At 48.4% G+C, this 10,777-nt stretch overlaps 3 protein-coding genes across 3 annotated transcripts; all 3 read right to left on the bottom strand.

Annotated features, from left to right (window-relative positions):
• Positions 1-981: 981 nt before the first annotated feature.
• LOC125545368 (fructose-1,6-bisphosphatase, cytosolic) lies at positions 982-3,542 on the bottom strand. Its single transcript, XM_048709282.1, has 11 exons — positions 3,187-3,542; positions 3,009-3,083; positions 2,858-2,919; positions 2,674-2,740; positions 2,371-2,484; positions 2,188-2,274; positions 2,022-2,092; positions 1,872-1,937; positions 1,648-1,734; positions 1,484-1,559; positions 982-1,326 (listed from the first exon to the last, which is right to left on the bottom strand). The coding sequence occupies exons 1-11, from the start codon at positions 3,391-3,393 to the stop codon at positions 1,204-1,206; spliced, it is 1,035 nt and encodes a 344-aa protein (XP_048565239.1). The 5' UTR covers positions 3,394-3,542; the 3' UTR covers positions 982-1,203.
• Positions 3,543-4,860: 1,318 nt separating this feature from the next.
• On the bottom strand, positions 4,861-8,483 carry LOC125545369 (VAMP-like protein YKT61). Its single transcript, XM_048709283.1, has 6 exons — positions 8,103-8,483; positions 7,498-7,595; positions 6,481-6,585; positions 5,890-5,955; positions 5,594-5,680; positions 4,861-4,953 (listed from the first exon to the last, which is right to left on the bottom strand). Exons 1-6 carry the CDS (start codon positions 8,326-8,328, stop codon positions 4,903-4,905), a joined length of 633 nt encoding a protein of 210 aa, XP_048565240.1. The 5' UTR covers positions 8,329-8,483; the 3' UTR covers positions 4,861-4,902.
• A 473-nt stretch (positions 8,484-8,956) lies between these two features.
• On the bottom strand, positions 8,957-9,610 carry LOC125545370 (histone H3.2). Its single transcript, XM_048709285.1, has one exon. It carries the CDS (start codon positions 9,529-9,531, stop codon positions 9,121-9,123), a length of 411 nt encoding a protein of 136 aa, XP_048565242.1. The 5' UTR covers positions 9,532-9,610; the 3' UTR covers positions 8,957-9,120.
• Between the last annotated feature and the right edge of the window lie 1,167 nt (positions 9,611-10,777).

Genomic DNA, 10,777 nt, shown 5'->3' with positions numbered 1-10,777 from the left:
CCGGCAACATGGAGGAACATGGCAACTTGCTCTTTCGCACTAGTGTAGATGCTATCTCGTAGCAGCCCCTTGCTCCTGAAGGTTTGCACAAGCCTGGTGAAAGGTGCTCTTTTCATTCTTAGCATCCACAGAGCCTTTGTGTCACTACAATTGTAAATGTAGTTCAGATTCGCCATCCTCTCCTGATATCGGGTTAACATGGGAGCATAACGAATGACAGGCTTGTCACCACGACGAACATCTCTCTTGTGGATCAACATGAGGCATGTCTGAACCACGGCTATCAGCGTTGTTGTCTGAACTACCAATTTTGCCCGTTCGTCCATAACCTAGGCGACATCAATGGTGCGGTGAGCAATGGAGAAATCGATCCTACACCTTGCCTAACATAGGGGGAGGGGTTCCAAGTTGCTTAGCGGCTTCGAAGATGACGACGGGGAAGGGGAGGCCATGGCTGAGTCGAGGAGGACCGGATGGTGGCCAAGAGTAAGGGAGGAAGCGGCTCCTGCTGCCGGCTGGAGAGTGATGTTGCCGCCTCCGTCGCCGTCGCTTGCATAGATCTGAGTCATCGTCGTCGTCGGTGCTAAGAACAGAGGAAGTGCTTGTCCTAGAGCTACCCGTGGCCGAGTAAATGGGACGGTGAGGCTAGATTTCACACCATCCCGCCTCGACCGATTTCCATCCCTCATCATCTCCACTTGATTTCGCCTTGCACTGTCACGTGCGCGCTACATCCCTTTTGCGCCGCACTTAGCCTGGCTCGCTGGAAACTGCCGATTCGAGGATTTCCAGCAAGCCAGGCTCTGAACTGCTTTAAGGTTCATGCCGATGCGAGTCGGTCCACCCTATTCGCAACCAAACGTGTTTTTTTGGCCCAACCCAGCCTGGTTGGAGATAATGCATGCAACCAAACACGTCCTGCATGTATATGCAATACGTCCTGCACAACCTGCGGCAACTGGTCCTCTTGAGCTGGTCAGCTGGAAACATGTAGTTATGGAGGTATATTACGTGCCATCATCAGTGGATTGTTGTGAGAGGCAGAAGCCTTGGCTGCTCATGAATGAAGCTGTTCGAGGCCTCCACACGCTATATTACACTGAATGACACGGACGTATAGAAAAGAAATGCCTGACATACGAATCACATTGCCAGCAAAGGCCCATGGGTCGCCATCGATTCACACGCGACGGCCGCCGATCATCATGCAGACCCTGCCTTCTTGGCCTCCTCCGCGTACAGTGCCTTGATCTCCTCCACGTCGTCGCTGCTGCCGAGGAATATCGGCGATCTCTCGTGGATGTCGGTGGGGATCAGGTCGAGCGACTGCATTGCATCGATTCACAACGCAGAAAACCAAGTGTCAACATGCATACTGTCTTTCCCGCAAAAAAAAAAACATACATACTGTCTGTTGCCGGACATGAAATTCTGGCCAGCGAAAGAAAAAACAGAGATGTTTGCATGTTACAACAACACATACCCGTCCTTTGCCTGTGAAAGACTGGCCTCCAGCCTCCTCCATCAGGAATGACATGGGGAACACCTCATACATCACACTGCAAACACAGCAAATTCAGGCAACTTCAAAAGAATTGCGTGCAATTGGACGCGCTGCTTGAATTGTGCGCGTAGGCGCTGGCGTACCGGAGCTTTCCGCTTGGGCTCTTCTTGTCCGCGGGGTACAGAAATATGCCGCCGTATAGCAAGGTGCGGTGCACATCAGCAACCATGCTGTGAACCATCAGGAATGCAGTGTTATATGTTGTGACAAGAATTATACAAGTGGTTGCTACATTCATTGTTAGGGAGAAGCTTAAGTATGTGAGGCAAATTGTTTCGTCAGGCAAGCAAACTGAAGATTCACTCACCTGCCGATGTATCTAAGGGATTTAGGTGATGAACCATCCGTGGGGTACTTGCACTTCTCCACGTACCTGTTAAATATTTTGTGACATGTTAGCTGGAGCTTAAGTATCTGAAGGAAGTAATATTACTCCGAAACATAAAAGATCACACACTTTGCAGTAGGCGTGTCCCAGTTCTTGGCGTTCCCTTCATTAACCGAATAGATCTTTCCTTTCGGCGGTATCTGAAACAACAGAGCATACAGATCTTTTGAGTAGTATGCCTCTAGGTGAATTTTCAGAAAAGTAAATGAATCCTATTAGCAGTGTCACACAATACCTTGATATCTGGATGAGTCATTATGAACTCCCCGAGAGAGGGGTCAAGCGTGAAGCCGTTGACACCATTTCCAGTGCTCAGGACAAGCTGCAGACAATTAGCGTACACAGGCCAATTCAGATACAGTCACACACGATTTATCTTGCTTGTGCAACACGAGGTCAGGGAACTTCGATTAGTTACCGTGCAGGAACTCCCATACATGCAGTATCCGGCAGCAATCATGTCCTTCCCAGGCTGCAGTACTTCCTCCAGAGTCACGGTGTCTTGGTTCTTGATCATGTAGATCCCAAAGATCTGTAGAGCAAGAAAATCCATGTAAGAATAAGAAATAAACTGTCCATGTAGCATGTTTCTATGAGCATATTCCCTGCGAGGCTGAGACTTTGAAAGGGCAAAAAGGAAAGTAAAATGTGACTTCCCATAATTGTGCGTGTTCCGAACAACTTTTTGGGTTTGATGAAATTTCTTGTGTGCTTCCCTTACCGTTCCGATGGAGACGCCGCAGTCGATGTTGGAGGATCCATCCAGGGGGTCAAAGCAGACACAGTACCTGATGGAAAATGAAGATCCGCGCATTTCATCAGAAACAAACAGAGGAAAATTTGCTCCTTGACCACATCAAAGGTACGTGAGCAGAGCATGGAGGAGTCGGAAGTTTTTTACGCACTTTCCACGGAGCTTAGGGTCCACGAACGTCGCCTTCTCGTCCTCCTCGGACACAAGAACGCACTGCGTATATCCGGTCGTTCGCACAGCAAAGCGTCACAAAGCAGAACGAATCGGCAAAAAAAGGAAATGGGACGAGAGATAACTCATACGGTGCGGCCGCTGCTGACGAGGGCATTGACGAACACCTCGTTGGAGAGCACGTCCAGCTTCTTCTGCTCCTCCCCCTGAGGAACCCACGCCAATAGGCAACCATCATCATACTTTCATTCTCACAGAAGAAAATTTGAACCAAAAAAGAAAGGAAAAAGAAAAAGAAAAACAGCTTGCCTGGACGTTGGTCTCGCCGGCGAGGCCGGTGAGCTTGGCGAGGCCGGCCTTGTTGACGGCGGAGGCAACGAACTTGCAGCCGAGGACGATGTGGGAGAGGAGGATGGTGAGGTCGCCGCGCGACTCCGGGTGCCGGCTCTGCTCGTTCAGCACGTGCCGCGTGATGGTCATCAGGTCCGTCCGGAACGTGTCCGCCGCGTGATCCATCTTCCTTCTCCGACGCCGACCCTCTCTCCCGTTCGCTCGCTCAGCTCGTAGGAGAGTTGGTACGTGTTGCGGGCTTTGCTTGCAGCGCAGGCCCCGGAAGTGAGCGATCTATCTATGCCCGAGAGGTACGGCGCGGGAAGTGGCCGGCTGCGAGCCGTGACGTGACGCGCGGCGTGGTGTTTTGGTAGGTAGCGCGGGGAGAAAGTGAGGCTGGGAGCGGAGGGGCTTGGGGCTCCAACGGAATGAGCGCCCAGGCCTATCCCCTCTATCCGCGATGGCTGGTAGCACGGTGGCCGTGTGCGTCTGTGGCCGTCGCGTGGTGAGGTGATGGGAGTGAGAGGAGGGCAGGGCTTTGTCCCGCGCACGCACGTTACCGTCCCGCCGGAGCAAGGCGCCAACGCCCGGCGCAAGCGGAGCGATCAGCGGGACAGTGACGACGTTTAGCCGTAAACTGAACCCCGACGTGACGGCGAGACGGTTTTGCCACGGTCGTCAGCGGCAGTTCGCACCAAGCAAAGCTTGGGGTGTTGGAAGCTGTTATTGCGTTCAATAACCACACAAGAGGAGCTTTGCTTGATGGCCTGCCCTTCACGCGTAGTACGTGGAATATCGTAGCGCCTTTTTTATATTGAAAAACGTGAAATATCCTGGAGTAACTTTTTTCAACCATATACGTGGTATATACTCCTACCAGGCTCAGCCCCAAGTGGCTGCTGCCGCTTGGCCTCAACGCTAGCCTGGTCAGGGGAATAGCTGCTTTTTGCTATGTGACTTCAGGTCCTGGATTCGAATGCGTTTTCGTGGTCCAGTCAAGACTTGCAGAAGCCACTAGCGTAAACTTGACGCTGTCGATAACTTATGTCAACGGAGATAACGTGCCATTTATACCGTTGCTTACATACAATAATAAAAGTTGCGTCCAGGAAATCAGCAAAGGCATTTGCATTTGACACGGCATGCATGTTGACCATTTGACACGGTATATGCATGTCGCTAGCAGAAAATACTCCAACATAAATAAACTTGTAATAAAATCAAGGAAGCATAGTACAAACAATCTTCAATCGAACATAAATTACAAGTAGCAACCAGTGTTCCAACATACTTAAATTAAGAGTAGCAACGGTGCTCCAACATACTACTTGAGAACTGAGATATCAACAATCTATTGCAGAAGACAATTGATGTTGGCCATTGCTAAGGAGTATAGCGCAGGGAGAAACCATCTAGTCCGACAAGTGATGTTAGTTGCTATTCAAAGGCACCACCAAAGAATAACAGATTTACAGTATTGATCCCAGCACGTTTTCATGAGCAATCGGACTTACGGTACAACACAACGATATTGGGTTGATTTTCTTTCTGAAAAAAGGAGTAAAAAGTGTCCTGAGAATTATGCAGGTGTAATTAAAGGTACAAGGAGCATGTATGAGGGTATCAGCATCTTTGTTGGAAAACAGCATTAACCTGGAGCCTTCCAAGAAAGATTGGAGGATCACAGTTCAAGCTTCAAAGTATAGTACAACAACTGTTTGTTTTCTTCGCCTGCTTGTAGAACATCTGAAAAGGACAGGGTAAACATCTATCAGGAAAACAAACATAGTGATAACTTCAATAAGACAAAGCATTGAAATGATCCGTAACACTAAAATCGTGATTTTCAGCAAGTTACAAGGGCACGTCTGTTTTATGACTGAAAAAACAGTAAAGCCTAGAAGAACAGGACCTGGTTATGTAAAAAGAAAAGAAGTGCCTTAAGAGCCCTTTGCAAATATGTACATTATATACTTTAACAAAAAGCATTCTGGAAACTGGACAGCATTCAGGAAATTATTCAATATTACAGGCAAGATATTGCAAGTGCAGCATTAGAGCAGTTTCGGGCATTGTCGTAAAGAAATTGGTGAGTGAATGATGTAATAACAAGATTTATCTTATTATACAAACCACACATGATAATATTAGCATCACATATAGCAGATGACTAGAAATAAATATCCATGGCAGTGATCCCTTCGTACTAGACAAGTAAACTTTACAATCTAGTGGAGGCGCCTGTAGTAAAACAATGTGCAGGCTGAAAGACAATGCCCGTTGTAGCTTGGAGATAAATAACAGTAACTGGTAGCAATTTTTCACCATGTCTTAAGTAAAAAAGGACCCCTCAGGTAAATAGCAAATAAAATAAATATATGCTTACCTGTGAAGCAGCACTCAGGTCTGAGCTTTTTTCAACCAAGCTATCCAATCGCTCTCCTCTTTGAAGGACATTCTCTATAGTTTTATGCTGTTAAAATTATTCAAGCATATACAGAGCATATCAGCAATGGGTTGCTACCACACACAAAATAGCATGATATCTCCAGTACAAGATGGGATGGTGAAGATCATCTTTACAGGGAAAGGCTGGCCTTGCACCCATTGTGTATGGTGCAAGTAAGATGGTAAATCTGTAGATCTCTAAGCACGTAGAAAAATCAGATAATTAACACTTACTAGGATAATTTTTGTTTCATCCAAGTCCCTCTGAATTTTTGTTAACTTGTCAGCCTCTGCAGGATCCTACAAAATGGGATGCTTCATTATTAATGAGAACAAGTTTGTCATGGGTTATGGCAAGTTCCACAGTGAAAATGACAAGTAGAGTAAAAGCACACTGCAAATTGCAAAATTACACTAATATGTCCAAACATAGAACCAAATGTGTGGAGAACATAGAACCCATCCCAGAGAAGCCACCACGGAACACCGCACCAGCTACTTTTTCTTTCAAAAACAGACATACAACCACAAGATACAGCCCATTCCTTAGAAAATTAGAAGCCACCCCAGCACACCAAACTTGTATCTGGCCATCTTTTTCATCATAAAACAAGAAGGCGAGAACGATACATGACACGATACAATGGATATAGCAGAATTGTAAAATAGACAACTTATTACAACTGTAGTTGCACCCTCCCTCTCTCTCATTTTCTCTTTCTGTAGAGTATATAGGATAAATAGACCAGTAGTAAACATAGAGCATTATGTTACCTCCTAGCAATGAACACACAAGCATACAAAACCTTCCATAGATGATTATACCTGAAATTTTGTCAAAGCTTCCATCAGGAAAGGCCACTCTTGAGTGGAATCTGCTGTGGCGGCTTTCCAAGCATCCCCAAAAGCCTTCTGGTATTCATCAAGTACCTTCATAAAAAACATCGCATCGACAGCTAAGTATCACCCAAAAACACTACTATGGAAGAACTGCTCTATGGAACTTATTCAGTTATGACAGTACAGAAAATATTTGCATGACCCCAATAAAATCATGATTATTATCTAACTACACGCATGAATGTATGTCAGGACTCAGGAGAAAAATATATTTGTTTAGCAAAGACTGTACTCCCTCCGGTCCTTTTTACTCTGCATATTAGATTTCTGTCAAGTCAAACTTTGCAAAGTTTGACTAAATTTATGTTAAAAAATACCAACATCTACAATATCAAATATATATACTATGAAACTACATTTCATAATGAATCTAACAATATTGATTTGGTATTATGAATGTTGGTACTCTTTCCTATAAATTTGGTCAAAGTAGAAATAGTTTGACTTGGGACAAAACTTATATGCGAACTAAAAAGGACCGGAGGGAGTACATGGTTTATCAGCGAGGAAGCAAACTGCATGACAACAACGTGTATATGTATGCATCTCCTGACTTACACAAGGTACCGAGTATGTCTATCGAAGTAGTATGATTAAGAATTCTAAGAAAAATTGTGCTAGCGCGGCCCGTCCAGATGTTTCTTTGTAGCTCCGCCACTCACTAGGGATTCCTTTTCAATAATGCCAAAGCACTTCTCTAATGTTGAGGGCAATTATATATACCAGCCTAGCGGGAGCTTATAGCATACAGTGTGCAACCATGGATGCGTAACGTCAACACTTGCATGCTTTCTGTTAATAATTTTCAAAAAGTCTGTATCTGGAAGCATTCATCAGAATAAGAACATAGAACAGGAAGATCAAATCCTGCATTGGTAAAAATTGATACTAGGCCAATCACGAAATACATAATACATGAGTTTCAACAACAACGATCTATACCTTATTCAGAAGAGAAAATGCACTTCGTACAGGATAGTGATCATCCATAAATGCCACCACGCAGAGGCCATTTCTGTTGTGTGAGTGGACCTTGTACTCTGCAAAGAAACGGCAAAGTGTTTGAATGATTCGACCTCACAATTACATACGCGAAAATGAATTTGCTCAAAGTCACTAAAACGAAAAGGAGCAGCAATCAATTGGAGATACAAGGAATAGGAGCAGGTGGGGCTTAAATTACGCCGTAAGCACCGAAATACTAGGTCAAATCCACCAAATGCAAATTGTCGATATTGTCACATAATCATGAATCAGTATGGACAGAGAATCACAAGCCTACAGCGCTTCTTCAGCAACAAAATCACTTTGCAAGTGCGAATCCTACAGCACATCGGATGAACTACCAGATAGGGCTACAGGCTACTTTGCAGAGATCATAACTTATGTTGGCCTTGCTCTAGGAATCAAACTACCGTAAGACCCGTGGCAGAAGACTGACCGCCGGAAAAATCAGTCCAAACCCAGACCCCGGATCTGAGCATCGGATCACAAAGTAAACTAGACCTAGAGAGCAGCGGCAAGCAGATCTGAGGAGGGGCGTTTACCTTCGTGCTGGACGGACTGGCGCTGGCCGGGCTGAGTGCGCTGGGCGACGGTGCGGGCGACGAAGACGATGAACTCCCGGGCGGCGCCGCGCTGGAAGAAGCCGAAGTGGCTGACGTCCGTGGCGTTGGCCAGCACGAGCGCCTCGGAGCCCTGCCCGCCGCTGGAGGAGGAGCCCCCGGCGCCCCCGGCCGACGGCTTCAGCACGACGAGCGCCGTGATCTTCATCTCCGCTCCGACGAGGCTGCTAGATCCGCGGCGACCTTGGGCGGTGGGTTGGATGGGTGGGTTTGGACGGGAGATCGCCGCGCGGAAGTAAAAGAAGCTTCTCCCCTCCCGTTTCCTACTTTGCTGGATTCGGTCTCACCCCCACGACGTCGACAAGTCAATGACAGCGGGCCAGCCTTGGGCGGCCAGCGTTGGTTTACAGCTACTACTGGATTCCTTCCGCCAACCACCAACAGGAGGCGGCAAAGAGGCAGACGCGGAGAACCTGGAAACTTCCAAAACAAAATCTGGGGAACAGATATGGAAGATATCTCAATATGGAACAACATAACCACGGTGAGACGAAAATCATGACGCGGCGATCCTGTTCTTCATCTCCATCAGCGTAACACCATCCGAAAATTAAGAAAAAAAATCCAGAATTAAAATAGAGTGGAAGACGAAGGACGCAATCCAATGACGGAAGGGGCTAATCAACGGATGAAGGTTATTATGCGGCAGTGGTGCTCTTCCTCTGCTTCACAGCACGAACAGCATACAGCTAGACAACGAAACTGAAGAACAGAAAGACAGTACACATCCAACAGAAATGAGATTCAGAAAAACAAACACTGAAACGAGATTCATATGAGGATAACTGCACTCTTCATTGATAATTCATCGCAGCAAGGGGCTACATATGGCAAGGCAACGACGAGAGCGGACAGGAACATGTTAGCTACACCACCAAGCTCTGAGACCGGAACATCACAGCACGACTCTCTGACAACGCACGCACACGACGACCGCTGCTCAGGCCCTCTCCCCGCGGATGCGGCGGGCGAGCTGGATGTCCTTGGGCATGATGGTGACGCGCTTGGCGTGGATGGCGCAGAGGTTGGTGTCCTCGAAGAGCCCGACGAGGTACGCCTCGGCGGCCTCCTGCAGCGCGGACACGGCGGAGCTCTGGAAGCGGAGGTCGGTCTTGAAGTCCTGCGCGATCTCCCGCACCAGCCGCTGGAACGGCAGCTTGCGGATCAGCAGCTCCGTGCTCTTCTGGTACTTGCGGATCTCACGGAGCGCGACGGTGCCGGGGCGGAAGCGGTGGGGCTTCTTCACGCCGCCGGTGGCCGGGGCCGACTTGCGGGCGGCCTTGGTCGCCAGCTGCTTCCTCGGCGCCTTGCCGCCGGTCGACTTCCTCGCCGTCTGCTTCGTGCGCGCCATTGCTTCGGGGTCGGGGAGGGGAGCGGAGGCTGCTTGCTTGCTTGCTTGGGGGATTTGGGAGCTGGGTGAGATGGGATGGAGAGGATGGGGGTGGTTATGTAGGGGAGGAGCCGGCGGGAGACTGGGAAATTTTGGGAGCTGCGGCGGGGACGAGTGGAGGGAAGATGGATTTGGGGCGTTCGATCGGTGGCGGGTGGACGGCCGAGATTGGGTCTTGGGGTGGAGCACGCGGATCGTGGGGTGCGATCCGTGGGAAGGGGATTGCAGATTTCTGATTGGCTGCGGTGGAGTCACGCGGATCGTTGGCCCGGGTTCCTCGAAAATTTTAATTTTTTTCAGCTGGAGGTTCCTCGGTTCCGACTGGATGATCTGACTGTGGGTCTTGTAGTACGCTGTAGCGTTTCTTTCTTTTTTTTTTAAATAGTTGTGGCGTGGTAGCGTTTATAGTGAATGACGAGTGGGTCCAGACCTTTTTCCCAGCGTCATATTGGTTCCTGGGAGTTTCAAACAAGAACTCAAAATTTATCTTAAAAGTTTTACTGATCACTGGTTTGTAGGCTACAACGAGAAAAATAGTGCTCCAGAAACAACAAAAGATGAGCTCATTTGATCTACACATTTTTCATATATCACGTATGAAAATACATATTTGGTGGAAATTTGTATGCATATAGTGGACATCTGTGTGTACATGTACCGTTCTTTTCCACGGTAGTTTGGTGTCCATAGAAATGTTTTTAATTCTTTTCCAAAATAAATTTCTACTCTTAATGGATGACTTGATGAATAGTCTGTGCGGTTTAATTTCGCTGGTTTTTTTCGTCATCCTCCCACCTCCGTTAACTCGCAACCCTCCCGCGAAAAAAAACCTAGCGATTCCCCGACGTTCCTCCTGCCCTAGCGATTCCTCCATATCCCTCAAAAAAAAAAAGCCCCCCGACCTCCTCTCGGCGGCCGCCCCATCTCCTCCCCAGATCCTGGCTCGCCCCGCCCCCACCTTCTCCCTCACTCCCGGCGCCGCCCGACCCCCAACCTCCCTGGATTCGGGCGCCGCCCCGCCCCCACCTCCTCCCTCACTCCCGGCCGCCCATGCCCTCCCGGCCTCCTCCCAGCGCACATGCCACCGCCCCTACTCCTCCCTCCTTCAGGAGGGAGCATCGCCGCCCCTGTTCTTCCTTCCCCCTGTCGGCATGCGCGTCGCCGCCCCTCTGGCCGTCGTTGGCATCCTGCTCGAGACCGTGGGCCC

This window comes from Triticum urartu, chromosome 3 (genome assembly GCF_003073215.2).
Source record: "Triticum urartu cultivar G1812 chromosome 3, Tu2.1, whole genome shotgun sequence".
NCBI classification, from domain to species: Eukaryota; Viridiplantae; Streptophyta; class Magnoliopsida; order Poales; family Poaceae; genus Triticum; species Triticum urartu.
Note: the sequence above shows the minus strand (reverse complement) of the source record. Positions and strands in the feature narration are given on the sequence as shown.